This window comes from Chiloscyllium plagiosum, unplaced genomic scaffold, assembly GCF_037043375.1.
Source record: "Chiloscyllium plagiosum isolate Xiang-an unplaced genomic scaffold, Cpla_swu_hap1 HiC_scaffold_2, whole genome shotgun sequence".
Taxonomy (NCBI): Eukaryota; Metazoa; Chordata; class Chondrichthyes; order Orectolobiformes; family Hemiscylliidae; genus Chiloscyllium; species Chiloscyllium plagiosum.
The window spans coordinates 40,096,033-40,111,278 of NW_028270140.1; the positions used below are offsets into that span (position 1 = coordinate 40,096,033).

At 40.0% G+C, this 15,246-nt stretch overlaps 1 protein-coding gene across 3 annotated transcripts in view; it reads right to left on the reverse strand.

The window, feature by feature from the left end:
- LOC122562589 (phospholipid-transporting ATPase ABCA1-like) overlaps positions 1–15,246 on the reverse strand; it is a 146,815-nt gene that overhangs the window by 19,390 nt on the left and 112,179 nt on the right. For all 3 annotated transcript variants that reach the window (XM_087996332.1, XM_087996335.1, XM_043715567.2), the window contains 9 exons: positions 12,539–12,728; positions 10,247–10,341; positions 10,031–10,063; positions 8,322–8,427; positions 6,692–6,766; positions 6,385–6,554; positions 4,358–4,535; positions 1,920–2,035; positions 814–958 (listed from right to left, as the gene is read on the reverse strand). In XM_087996332.1, coding sequence (XP_087852458.1) covers positions 814–958; positions 1,920–2,035; positions 4,358–4,535; positions 6,385–6,554; positions 6,692–6,766; positions 8,322–8,427; positions 10,031–10,063; positions 10,247–10,341; positions 12,539–12,728 — 1,108 coding nt within the window. The remainder of the gene's footprint in view (positions 1–813; positions 959–1,919; positions 2,036–4,357; positions 4,536–6,384; positions 6,555–6,691; positions 6,767–8,321; positions 8,428–10,030; positions 10,064–10,246; positions 10,342–12,538; positions 12,729–15,246) is intronic.

Consider the following 15,246-nt stretch of genomic DNA (forward strand, 5'->3'; position numbering starts at 1 on the left):
TGCATGGGCTGGATTGTTAAACATGTTCAAGGCTGAGATAGATATTTTTAATCAGTCAGAGAACAAGGCAGGAAAGTGAAGTCATAGAGTACAGCAAGGAAATAGACCCTTTGGCCCAACCAGTCCATGCCAACCATAATCCCAAAATAACCTAGTCCCACCTATCTGCGGTTGGTCCATATTCCTCCAAACATTTCTTATTCATGTTCTTACCTAAATGCCTTTTAAATGTTGTAGCTGTACCTAACCCCACCACTTCCTCTCAAAATTCATTCCGCACATGAATCATACTGTGTTCAAAACGTTGGCCCTCATATCCTTTTTAAATCTTTGTCCTCTCACCTTAGAAGTATGCCCCCTAGTCTTACAATGCCCTACCCTTAATGATGATCATATTATTTTGATCAAAATGAAAGGTGTAGCAGGCTCAATAGACCAATTGGCCTACTTCTACTCCTATGTCATGTAGTCTTCTCAATACACATGCAACAGACCTCAGTAATAATACATTATCACACCTATAAAGTGCTAATGTATTATATTACCCTCGATACATGCAACACTTGTTCATGCCATTTCTCATTCAGGATAGAATTGACATTACATCCACAAATTCTCAAATGGCAATTTATCTAATTGTACTTAGCCAAATCTGACATCAGTTTTTTCAATCGTTAAATTGCACATGACTGTCAATGCTTATATTTTCTCTGATCATCTCAAGCAACTCTCTTCTTAAGGGTAAGCATTCAGGCAGCATCTTGGCAAGGTCCCATTTTGTAATTGATTCACAGCTCGATTTTATGAACTTACATTGTTGCTAAACAGCTCCAATACGAAAGTTGCCACACTGCCATTAATACCAATGAACAAATTAACGCTGGTTAGTATCACATAGGCAGTGCTGGGGATCCTGAACACAAATGATGCTGGGTACATCAAAGGTGTGATGGACCATCTGGAAGGAGAAAGAGGCTTTAGTTACAAGCACAGTAGTTACATGATCAATAAAGTGAACCATATCATCTTGGCTTTACTAATTCCTCAGGTGGTGGGTTCAATCCTCTATCCAAAGACTCAAACACAAAACCTAGGATATGTTGAGGAAAGCACATGATTGCAGTCATCCTTGTTCAAGTGTATGCAAAAGATCTCACAGTATAATTAGAAGAAGAGCAGTGAGTTCTTTGGTTTCCAGACCAACATTTATTTCTTTTAATTCTGTTTCTGGGTTTTACTGTGGACAAGGTGGTTCCCCCATTTGGCCGCATTGCAATAAATTCTATGCTATGATTCAAGCTGAGAACCTGAGTGGTGCTGTATTTGTGTTCATTTCCATCAAATAGCACTGGGAACTACTTACTGCTGTCTGAAAGTTAGACATAACCTCGATGGCTGATGAAACATTGAAGAAGCAGCAACTTTTTAAATTTATAAATATTTATGATTTCCCCTGATTACATGTCCTATGTTGTCATTGTTCCTATTACCGAATTTGAAATCCAAGAGATAGCATGCAGAGAATAGAGTTTGTCAGCAAAGGGCTGAAATGGAGCTGTGAAATCCCTACACAGCAGCTGTCACAAAAATGGTGATGAGATGAAGCAAAGCGGTGTTCCTTGGGGATAGTTTTATATATACATTAATGATCTGGCTGTGGTGCTTTGCTCAGAGGTGTTTTTCCATACTCAGTTCAGACATAACTCCCAGAGAAACAGTAGCACCAATGGAATCTATTGGACCTGCTGGATCCTGGTGCTAATGGAGTATAAGCTCAATGTCCTTCTCCAAACAGATCAACCACTGAGATTGACCAATAAAGAGAAGTGTCACTTTGAAGCTTTACAGCCATTTTGTTCCATCCTGCCAATAGAAAAGCACTACAGACAAGCACAATAACAAACAAAGTATGGACTTACCCATAGAGGAAGAGAAGCAGAGCCAGCACGGGCAGATTCGAGGAAGACACATATGATTTTTGTTGGAAACAGATAAATATAATAATGACCAGAGTGGCAGGAACCACATAGTTGCACTGTAAGGAAACAAAATAAAATTGAGGTCTACTCTCAACTATCAGCAAAGTAATGGAAGAAGTCAGCAACAGTACTGTCAAGTGACACACAGCGGTTTGGATTTCGTCAGACCACTGGTCTCCTAACTTCATTATAGCCTTGGTCTAAACATGGACTAAAGAGCTAAATTCACAAGGGAACATGAGTGTGACCGTCCTATTATGGGACAGTATTTGACTATGTCATCAAAAATCCTCTGCAAAATTAAAGTTGAAAATCGGGGAAAGCTCTGAGTTGGCTGGATTCATACTTGGCACAAAGGAAGCTAGGCAAAAGTGAGGACTGCAGATGCTAGAGATCAGAGTCAAGATTAGAGTGGTGCAGGAAAAGCTAAGCAGGTCAGGCAGCATTCGAGGAACAGAAAATCGACATTTCGGGCAGGAGCCCTTCATCAGGAATGAGGCTAGTTGTGCTTGGTAAAGGCTAATCATCTTAGTGCCAGGACATCTCTGCAGGAGGTGTCTACTGCCATATAAAAACACTACAAGAAATCATCTGAAACTTTGGGCTGGGGACTTGTTGGAGTAACATTCCTGTACTGAATCAATCTCCTCTTGAGAAGATGACAACAAGTAGGCCCAAGATCAACAATCTCAATTACACCTCTGAGCCATGGCACAGTCAAATCTAATTTATCTCAGATATTGTTGAAGGATGCAGAGTCTGTGACACTCAGCTCAGAATCACCTCAGCTTCTTTATAAATGTCCAACTGAAAATGCTCTGAAAGCCAGAAATGAATCCAGAAATGAAGAATAATAGCTCCCAAGAACCTCAAAATGCTTCAAATTTAGGAGAAAGAATTCCTTTCACCAGTACATGTGCTAAACTGTATATTTACTCTGCTAATCAAAATATAAACTTTTTCCAAAATAACATGGTCAGCACTTGCTGAAAACTTCAAAAGTGGAAAATATTCACAAGTGTGTTGTCTTAGTTCCTGATCTAACATAGTAGTCTGTAGATTGTGATTCGACGTTACTTGATTCCCAACACTAGAGGACACCAGTGTGCTGTAGAAATGTGTCAGCACAGCAGTAAGCACTGCAGAGGCATGAAGCAAAATGCAAAAGACAGTGTTAACCTGAGGGCAATTGGCACTTGAACTAGAGGGGTTGCAAGACAAAGGTTTGGTTGGTGGCTTTCCCTTACTTCTGAAATGTTTAAGCTGCTTTCACCAAGCATGGGAAAATAAATCATAGTTCATTCATCAGGATAGATAATATATGCTACCTGAGTACCACAATATTTCAATTAGTGGATTAACTATTCATATCCATAATACGAATGAGAATAATTTTATTCATTGAGATGCCTGTACGAAACAAGCTGCCACAGCAAGTGCTGGAGACTGGTACAATTACAATATTTAAAAGGCATCTGGATGGGTACATGGATAGGAAAGATTTAGAACAATATAAGCCAAATACTGGCAAATGGGACTAGATTAATTTAGGATATCTGGTCGACAAGAATTGGACCAAAGGGTCTGTTTCCATATTGTGCAACTATGACAGCCTGTATGACTATATTTCTACAGAACATTAACTTCTTTGTGTCTATTCATTCATGGGATGAGGACTGCGCCGACTGGGCCTGCATTTATTGCCCATCCCTAAGTTCCCAGAAGGCAAACGTGAATCAACTACGTTACTGAGGGTTTGGAGTCACACGTATGCCAGATCAATAAGGATGGCAGCTTTCCTTCCCTCAAAACCCATTAGTACACCAGATGTGTTTTTTCTGACAATCAGCAATGTTTTCCTGTCCATCATTAAACTCTTAATTCCAGATTTTTCCAAAAATTAAATTGGAATTCTGCCATCTGACATGGCAAAATTCAAACACAGATCCCCAGAACATTATGAAAACAGAAATTGCTGATGAAACCTAGCAGGTCTGACAGCATGTGGGCAGAAAGCAGTTAATGTTTTGAGTCTGGTGACTCTTCATCAGAACATTACCTAGGTCTCTGGAGTAACTGTCTAGTGATATACCACTAGGCCATCATCTCCCAGGGAAGCGACAATTATAATGTGGGCACAAGACGTTCACCGGCACTGTATCCTCACAGAATCATACAGTGCAAAATCAGACCACTCAGCCAATCATGCCGGAACTAACCCATTGTAATAATGTAACTCATAGTATCTGATGAGCAGAAAGAGTGGCCCCTCTGCTCCTGCAAGGTTTCTCTTTTCAAGTATATGCCCGATTGCAGCTGCACTACATTTTTTGGTCAGAAATATTTAAAAGTGTTTTATGAGGACGCTCCCTACTCACCATGTCCCACACATAGTTAGCTAGCCAGTAGATGGCTGGTTTCACTCCGCTGATGAACTGCATATGCTTGGCTTTGGTGACCCGCTCCTGAATCAGGAAAACAACAAAACTTGCCGGCACGAAGGACATGGCAAAGATCACACAGATAGAAACGAGAACATCCACGGAAGTGGTCATCCTGTAATACACAACCAGAATGGTCAAATCAGATGATCAAATGGTTCTGTTCAAGGAGTAGAGAGCATTGCCTGAGTCTGTTGGAGTGGGACAGCAGGGTTGGTCTGGATGGCTGGACATCCTGTCCCAACCATCGAAAAGAGGGGCAGGAAACATGCCTGATGTGGACAGACCTGCAGCCGTGCCTACCATAACAAGCTGGAGGTGGGATTTTCGCCTACCTCAGCATTGCTCACTAACCTGATTGACTAGTGGCTCTGTTGTCCCAGCAAAGGGAATTGTGACCACAGTCAGGACTGTAGACTGGACTAGATTCTAAACGTGAAGGATTCAAGGCAAAAAAAATAAATCTGGGTGTCTGACAGCCAGAGGCAGCAAGTGTGAGGTCCCAAGCCCGTGGAAGGGTGCTGGGGAGTTTGGTGAGGTTAGGAGCTTGGTAAGCAGGTGGTCACATTTGAAAGGCAAGGGGAATTGGAGTGGAAATCTGGAGAGCGCAGTTCTTGTGGGAGACCTCCATAAGGAGAGGGTGCCAGTGTCTAAATTGCCACAGCCTCCCCTTTTGTTCCTGAGGCCTGAGCACATCAACAGTACATGGCCTCACCTTCATCCCCAATCCCAGCTCACCAGCCTCCAAACTGCAACCAGAGAAAAATCAGCTCTTAAGTCACCATGTATTAGGATTGGAAAGGTTAAACTGGTGGGCTTTATGCTGCAAACTTGCCAGCAACAGCCTGTAAAACTCTGCTCACAGTTATAATGCAGTTCTTGGTACCTCACAACTGATGAGTGGAAAGAGTGGTTCCTCTGCTCCATTTTAACGCTTAACTCTGTAACTGTTCATACTCTGTGGTATTGAGATTCCACTACTTAATTAGGAATGTCAGCAAACGTTCCTGCCTAATTTGAAAGGCACACCTCATCTTGATAAATAGCCAGTGTAATATACAATTAAAGGTCAGCACTGTGGGACACATTATGTCCCCCAGCCATGACAACTTCGACAAATATTTAATCAAAGATTTTAACAACTTTCAAACACAAAACTCACTATCCGTGAGTCCTTGCAAACAATGACACTGCTTTATTATTCTCGTGGCTTCAAGTCTATCATTTTGTTTTGGATTTGATTTCCATCTTTCAGTAAATTCTATCCTCACAAAGCAGACAGAAACCCATGCAGACTGGGTTCCCAAGGGTATCTGCACAAATTCTATTGAATGCAGATGGCATGGGCAGACATCTCATTTTACCCCACTGTTGGATCACAGATTCTACAGATTCAACTGGGATTCATTTCACTGTGTTGCAGCCAGCAGGAAAATAGACCAGTTTGAGCAGAATCTGCAGAGAGGGAGTTGGACGGCCCAGCAGGATCGCTTATTATTGTTTTGCCACTGAACTGGGAATGGGTCTGGCACTTGAAATTGTCAGCAATATTTCCTCTCATTGCCAGCTCTAAGATCTTGCTTGAACTGCATTTCAGTAGTTGCAATCCAGCTCCATCAACCCGCAAGGTCCCATGGTTCGAACCAACCATCAATTTAGAAAGGGTCAAAATCTTCCTGCTGAGCAGCAGTGTGGACCAACCATCATCATGTAACTGCAATGGTTCAAGGAGGCAGCGGGGATGGGAATTGAGTGTTGCTGTCTGACAATGCCCACAATGGACAAAAACAAATGCACATCATTGGAAATCACATGGAGTTTTTATTGAAAGCAAATGAATAGCACATCTTAAAATTAATTGTTGCTCAAGAAAAAGTGAAAGAAATCATTGCAATTTTTTATTTGTAGGTTGTAATGTATCATAAAATAATTTACGGTGAGGGACACACGAAGTTGATACTTACAGAGCCACCTCAGAGATCTGCTCTTTGGTCAGATTGAGGGGATGATTGATGGCGGTGATTCCGTATGCACTGGGATCTTCACCTTCCCCTAACCGAGTACGGAGAATAGCATTGTTCATGACATTCAGGAAGGCTCCGATGGCATGCCAACCTTTGTTGTTAAACCAAATCTAAATTACAAAACCAAGTGTCAGTGTGAAACATTACCATTAATGACATGGATTTGCTATAAATGCAATATAAGTGGACCCTTTACTTTGGATTTTACAATGCTCGAAACTCAGAGTCCTAAAAGTTTAAGACTTACCTTTACATTATCTTTCGTGTCTAATCCTGACATAAATTTCAAGAGCCGGCTCATAAAGCGATCAGAAGCACTACCCTGGAAGATGAAAAGTTTGCTTATCAGTGGGAGACAGACGTAAATGGCTGCTCATATCCAGAGTGACACATTAGAGACAATGCAAACGTCATGTAACCATATCAGTAACAGCAGCTCTGAGCAAAACTATTTACAATAGAGATTTGAATGGCATTAAGGATCCCAGATGCAAAAGCTGATCAGCATCTGGTTCTGAAAATACTCCTGTTTCTATAACTAAGTATTTGATAAGGTTTATCATCCAATAACCTTCCCTTTTTATTTTTATCACTTCTGGTAATAACAGTTTAGCCACAGGAGGTAGCATTGACACAATCACATCTTTTTAATTCCCCAATTGTATAAATTTAGTGGTGTTGTACTATGCATTTGCCATATATCTTTTCTTGATTTCACTTGTTAATAGCACATTGGTGTCACTAACAGTGCTTGATTTAATGCCCATCCTTAATTACACTTGAATGATGGTGAGTCATTTTCTTAAACCACGACAATCCTGTGATATACTAAACAACAGAGTTCCAGGAATTCAATACAGTGATAGTAAAAGAATGGTGATGTAGTTCGAAGTGAACATGATTTGCAACTTGGAGGGAAAGTTGCAGGTAGTGGTGTTCCATCTGTAGCTTTTCTCCTACTGGGTAGTAGAGGTTGTCAGTTAGAAAAATGCTCTTGCAGGAAACATGTCAAGGGGCAGTGATATTTTGATGTCAAACAAAGTAAGCCAAGCAGTTATTTTTAATTTAATTCAGAATTGGTGCATCAATCATAAAGTTGAAATTTTGACCATCCTTTGATGTCTTGAGATGGGAGTGTTGAGCCTTCTTGAACTTTTTCAAATGACAGTCTGCTGAAATGAACTAGGAGAAAGTGAGGACTGCAGATGCTGGAGATCAGAGCTTAAAAATGTGTTGCTGGAAAAGCGCAGTAGGTCAGGCAGCATCAAAGGAGAAGGAGAATCGACGTTTCGGGCATGCCTGAAACGTCGATTCTCCTTCTCCTTTGATGCTGCCTGACCTGCTGCTCTTTTCTAGCAACACATTTTAAAGTCTGCTGAAATGGCCAAGTAAGCTATCCTTTGCATCACATCTCAGGGAAATGAGGGTTGGGCAACGACAATTGGTCTTGCCAATGATGCCTACAGCCCAAGAATGAATAGAAGTGTTGCATTTGGCCCACGTAGTTTGTGCAATTGAGGTGAACTGTACAACAGTAATAGGGATGCCACACACTTCAGCTCTCCTCTCTGTTCCTAACCAAGAGTCTGTAGCGTGGAAAGAGGCAGAGAGAGAGATGAGGCTACAGTGACTTTGAGCTGGGGTGGGGAGAAACTCAGATAGTATCTGATATCCTTTCGATTTTCTAAAGGACTTTCCAGGAACTAAGGTAGCCTAGATGTATGTTTCAAAGGACTAAAAACCAGGTAAAATTTACCTCAGAATTACATTAATGTTTGTAAAACTGGATTATGCTGATCAAACACTTTTGATTTGCTGTTTATTTTTATCCAAACTGTACAAAACTATATCACAAAACTCAAACTTCCAGTGCTGACCTGTGTCAATGCAAGTGCCTTTTTTAAATGGAGTATGGCTTGAGTGACTTCTTCCTGTGGTGGAAGCAACGGAGAGCTTTCTCCCCCAAGTGAAAATCCTCCATACCTAGAGAACAAGAAAAAAAAAATCACTGACTGGTTCTTTTCTTGTAATTACAGAAATGATTTTGTTATAAAAGGCTATAGGATCACCATGCTACATGGCACACTATGATTTTGAAGTGTCATTAGCTGACACTCTGGGGAGACATTAATATAGTGGTAATCTCACTGGATTAAAAGTCCTGAAACTCTGGGGACCTGGGCTCAAATCTCACCACATCAGCTGGTGACTTTTAATTACCGCCTTAAACATTCAACAGCAGTTGGAAATGGAGAACAATTCCTGACCTTACCAATGCTGTCCACATCCCATGAAAGGATCAAAAACAAACTTTCCCAATAACCTTGTACCCAGGTAATTCTGATGGTAGCGCAGAGTAGTTTCACCCAATCCTCTGTTAGCACCATTTATTTTAATTTTATTGACTGAGGCTTTCATTATTTCTGAATTTCAACTACTCAAATCTAAATTATTGCTTTTTTATCTGAAGTATTTCATAAAACATTTTACAGGAGTGATGCATCAGATCTGCACATTTTGATATAACTGTTCTTGCACTGAATTGAGAATTATAATACTTAAGTACTTTCACGGACATCCTGTCTGATGGCTTTTTGCGCAGCCTGGTTTTATGAGGATTAAAGTCAAGGCACACAAGAACACATTCATGTTAGTTTAATTATGAACCAACCATGTGGGATGGTAAAAGTATAAATTGATTTAATCCTACAAAATTAAAGCTAGGACACACAGTAGATCAGTGTGTAAGATTCACATTCAGTATTTTGTAATCACAGCTGCCTTTCATCTGCACAGTGTGAGCATCTGTACAATACTATTGCTCTTTGATTGGTTTTAACTCACAAAAAGAAGTGGACCCTCCTCCCTCACAGAATGAAACACTGACCTCATCCATCCTGGGTGTGGTGGCAGTCTTTTCATCTCCATTGCACACTTGTTATTTGGATCATGATGGATGGAAACAGCAGTTGTGATTGTTACAGGGTGAATCACAGACTGAGCTTTTCAGTCTAGGTGACCACTCTACTCCCCCAACACCACTCTCTCCCTTCATCGTCCCTTCTTCATTGCCCTCAATATCAACTTTACCACCAAACCCATTTATTTAACTGGTTGTCTCCACACTTTACTCTCTGAGCCCCCCTGAGCACGATGATATCGAGTCATCCTGCCTAATATAGTTGTGCACAGTCCTGCCATTGATGGTCAATTGATGGGCGGCACGGTGGCACAGTGGTTAGCACTGCTGCCTCACAGCGCCAGAGACCCGGGTTCAATTCCCGACTCAGGCGACTGACTGTGTGGAGTTTGCACATTCTCCCTGTGTCTGCGTGGGTTTCCTCCGTGTGCTCCGGTTTCCTCCCACAGTCCAAAGATCTGCAGGTCAGGTGAATTGGCCATGCTAAATTACCTGTAGTGTTAGGTGTAGGGGAATGGGGGGGTTGCGCTTCGGCAGGTCGGTGTGGACTTGTTGGGCCGAAGGGCCTGATTCCACACTAAGTAATCTAATCTAAAGATTATTCTGTAAATTTTGAAAAGACTACCAGTCGAGAAGCAGAACAATGTTAACAACTTATTAACGTACCTGAATTCATTCACCCACATTTTGTTCTTTAAACTGTTGAAATAAACCAAAAAACAGAGCTGAAACATTTGACAGATGAAGTCAAACATAAATTAAATGAGTAATGCTCCCGACTGGAAACCCAGTTCCGTTTTCTTTATGCTTTATCTTGTGTAACTCTTTCCAATTATATTATGCAAGTGACAATAATCCAATCTTGAATGATTTTCAGATTACCTTCTCCCAATGATTTGAGCATAGGTTTTCACAAGGTAATCGGACACATTTCTGCCGGACAGGTTCTGGAGGATGTCTGTGGAGTTCAGTTTAATCTATAAAGGAGGAAGAAAAATTAGTTATCTTTCCAAAAATGCAGACTCTATACCTTTCCTTTTTAGATTGTTGCATTTTATTTTAAATATAACCAAAGCCTCGATGCCAACATTAAAACCATTTGTTAAGATGGTGGTGTAGTGGTAATGTTAATGAAATAAACATCCAGAGTCCTAGGATTTACGTACTATAGACATGAACTCAAATCCCACCATGCAACGTAAAGCTGGCGGAATTGGAATTAGAATGTTTCAGTAATGGTGACCATCAGACCATTGTCGGTTGTCTCAAAAGCCTCATATGGTTCACAGTTGTCCTTCAAAGAAGGAAATCTCTGTCCTTACTTGACCCTGCCTAGATGTCTCTTCAGAGCCATTACAATGAGGATGACACTGAATGGCTCTTTGAAATGGTCTATCAAGCCAGTATATTCAAGGACAATCAGGAATGGGCAACAAATGCTTGTCTTGTAAGTGATGCCCATATCCCAAGAATGAATGAAAATCAAAAATGTACGAAAACAAAGTCTAGCATTTATATAGCACCTTTCTCAACCAGTGGAGATGTTTCACAGCGACTAAAATCTTTTAAAAAAATATAGTCACTGATGTGCATGGAATGGCTTTATGCACAGCAAGCCCCTACAAACAGTAATGTAGTAAGGACCAGATAATCTGTTTCCTTGATGTGAGAGATATTGATTTAGGGAGAAATATTGTCCACATCACTATGGGATAATTCCATTGTTCTTCTTTGAAATAGTGCCATGAGATATTTTACGTTAATCTGGGATAGCAATCCGGCCTCAGGTTAACATTTCATTCAATAGACAGCATTACTAACAGTACTGTAATTTTTATCCATCCTTGTCGACTGGAATTACGTAAAAACAACATATAGGTGAATATTCACATTGGTATAAATCACAGGTATGACGTTTGCATGAGCACATCAGTGCATCAGATGTTTTGGCTGTTATGGACCAGACCAAACCCTCTCAAAATATATCAAGAAGATAGCTTAGATCCTAACTTAAGTGTAAGGCGTTGCACTCCAGATGCAATTTGACTGGTCAAACTACTCGATTATAAGCAAAACATATTTTATTTTTACACTACAATTAAAATACGGACAACATAAAAATAAAATAATTGATCCAACTATAGCTCTATTGAACTGCTTAACAAAATTATATATATGTATATATTTATATAAACTACTACTAATTAACTGTTCCAGTATGGTATCCATAAACACACGCTTGGCAAATGCAAATTCAGTCAAACAGATGATCTCACATGTAATTCTAGCAGCAGGAGAGCCCCAGCTTTTAGCTGTAACAGAGAGAGGATTAAGAGCTTCCACATACAGCTTCAAGACCCCAGCAACTATAGAAAGCTAAAACTAAAAATTCTGTTTCTGTGGGAGCTTGACCCCACCCATTCAGGCTTCTTCTATTGTTTTAACTTTAAATAAAAACCCAAGGTCTCCCAGCTGTTTACTTTATTGACTTTACTGACACCTCTGTCTCAATCTTTCTTTATAAGACAAACCAGGACAAAATACACCTCTTAAGGTCAATGAATCGTAACATGGCACAATTGATGCAAAATATTTCAGATTCCTTAATCAGCACATGTGAAACAGCAAGATTGTGTGTTTTGTAGTGACAGACATTTCTCATTAAAATGCTGTTTTCCTTTTCATTAATGTCACTTGAAATAACTCCACAGAAACTGGTATCCTGTCACCATGACACCCTTTATTTATATATGTAGAGTCCTTTGCACTGATTCAGCTCCCTCAGAGCCAGCTCTCAGAGTGAACAAAACCTCTGACACTTGTTCTTATCATTCAACCAGGTCTCCCTGTTTGGACCAATCAGCGATCTCCTATTCTATGAGGTCCACCTGGCTGACCTTATTGAAAATCACTATGTTACTCTAAATTGTTTAACTATACAAGTTCAGACAGTCTTGCCTGAACTAGTGATATCAAAATAATATACAATAGGTAAAAATTAGCTGATTATTAAGGACTCTTCCTTTGTTGACACTTCATTAAATATATTTAAATGAAGCTGAGAGGTTTTCTGGTCATCAACTTAATCCCTGGGTTTCAATTACAATTGTTCTAAAAGTAACTGTCATGCATTCATTCATTACAATTTGTAAATAAAATGTCTCATTCTCAGACCTGAGGAGGTGGAAGTCCACCAGCAGCTGCAGGACAGTCAGGAAGCATCTTCTTTATAGTATTATCACTACACCGACAGGTTGGTGAAGGATTATCCATTGTCCAATTCCCATTGAGAAAGACATCCATTATAGAATCCGAAACAGAAGGAGTGATCCACTCTGCAGCTGCAGGCTTACAGGGATTATCACTAAAATGAGCACAAACACAAGACACAACTATTCATCTTCATTTCCCATTCTTCAAACATATCTCTCTATTTAAGCCAATCTGTTTGCACTGTTTTGACATCAATGACTTTATTATGAGAAACTGTGACATAATACCCACTTGCTCTGTGACACTGCAACATCAATGTAGCAAAAATGTCCCAAGACACATTACCGAACATAATTTGACTCCAAAACACACAATGAGATAAGAGATATTGAAAAGCTTTGTTGAAGATATATGTTTAAAGTAATGTCTTGAAGGAGAAGATGGAGAGAGAGTGTTGGAGAGGTTAAAAGAGAAAGAGCTTATAATCTATCCAACTGAAGGCAATGATACAATGAAAGCCCAAAAGAAAAGAACCCCCTGATAGGTTTATTCTCCCAAAGAAATTTCAGGGCAGTCACAGTTTACATTGGGTTTTCAGAGAGTAGTTCACTAAACTGACTCCAGGGATGAAATGGTCGACTTATGAGGAAACATATGCACCAGTTCTGACTACTTGGCTCAGGCTGACACACTTGGGCAGGCCTCAATGAAGTTGGGGCAACCATCAGGGAATGAGTTGCCTTTGTATTATATCCCAGTTTTGTGTACAGTGATCTACATGACAGCTGCTGTGAAATGATAGAATCATTTGAAATTGTTCTTCTCAGTTTGGGAGAGAACTAGGATTTTATTTGTAAGTTTTGTGGGAAATGATTTATACACAGACAGTTGATTGAATCACTCTGGGAAATACAACACAATGGCACACAACAGGAATTCTGGCAATTAGAATGCGATTGTTTATATAGGCAGACAGATGAGAAGAATTGCACAATCAATTCCTGTTACAAGTCTCAGGGTCACTCGTATGAGGCTTCCTGATAACATTATTTATGTTCAGCAATGTCCGGAATCCAATACTGATATTAAAGCAAGATGCTCCTGTCCTTGGCAGATTTCCGGACACTGGTTCCAAATGAGCTGATGGAAATTTTTCTGTTTGTGCAAATTCTTTCTAATCATAGGATCATAAGATCATAAGAAATAGGAGCAGAGTAGGTCAATTGCCCATTGAACTGTCCCATCATTCAACAAGATCGTTGCTGATCTGATTCTGCGCTTAACCCCACTTCCCTGCCTATCCTTCAGGACCCCTCTGACTCCCTCAAAAACAACAAACGCTGGAGGTCACAGCAGGTAGGGCAGCATCCATGGTGAGAGAGCAAATTAACGTTTTGAGTCTAGATGACTCTCTTCATCGTACAACTCTCTAAGAGAAGGAATGCCCCCTAATTTCTATTTAAAACAGGAGAACTTTTATTTTCACAAAACTGCGCTCAAGTTCTAGACTCTGAGATAAATCTCCTCCCAGTAATTACCCTGTCAAGTTACCTCAGAATCTTGTATGTTTAAATATGCTGACCTCGCATTCTTCTAAAAGTATAGGCTTAATCTGCTCAGGCTTTCCTCATAAAACAATTGTTTCATCCCAGGAATAAGCTTAGTGAACTACTTTCTGAGCTATTTCTAATGCAAACTATACACAATACTCTGGATACAAATGTAATAATGTCCTGTAAAATAATAGCAAGATTTCCCCACTTTTTTGCTCCAAATCCATTGCAATAAATGTTAATATTACATTTGCCTTCCTAATTACTTGCTGTAGGTTGTGATTCCTGTGCAAAAACACCGGGGTCTTTCAATACTTCAGCATTCTGCAATTTCTCTCCATTTAAATAATATTCTACTTTTCTATTGTCAAAGAATGGACAACCTCACATTTTCCCACATTATACTCCATCTGCTAGCTTTTGCCTCCTCACTCAACCTACCTCCTATTTCTTTGCACACTCTTTGTATCTTCTTAACAACTTAATTTCCTATCTATCATTTTATCAGCAGAAAATTTGGCTGCAGTACAGTTAATTCCTGTATCCAAGATATTTGACGTAGATCATAAATAGTTTAAAACCCAGCACAGATCCCTGTAACACAGCACTTGTTACATTTTGTCACCTTGAAAATGGCCTATTAATCCCGACTGTTACCTGGCAACTAGCCAATCATCCATCCATTGTACTATATCACCCAATACCATGAGTGGCATCTTGTGCAATAACCTTTTATGTGGCACCATTTCCAAAGCCTTTTAGGAATTCAGTTGCACAACTACTGGTTCCACTGTGTCTACCCTGATTGTCTCATCCTCAAAGTACTCTAACAAATTTTTCCAATACAGTTTACCTTTCCCAAAATCATGTTGGCTCTACCTGGTGTTATTAAGAATTTTGAAAGGTTCTGTGCCTGCATCCTGAAAAATGGAAGCTAGCAATGTCCCCTTGACCAATACTTTCATTGTTTTTTGTTGGTGCGTAGGCTTCCAAAGTGCATGGCACTGAAATCAGCAAACAGAGATTAATGTGCTAGCACATCAGAGGAAACTCACAGCCCTGCATACACACGTAGCTTAGAGAGAACATTGACATATAGTCAGTTCTGATGTAACG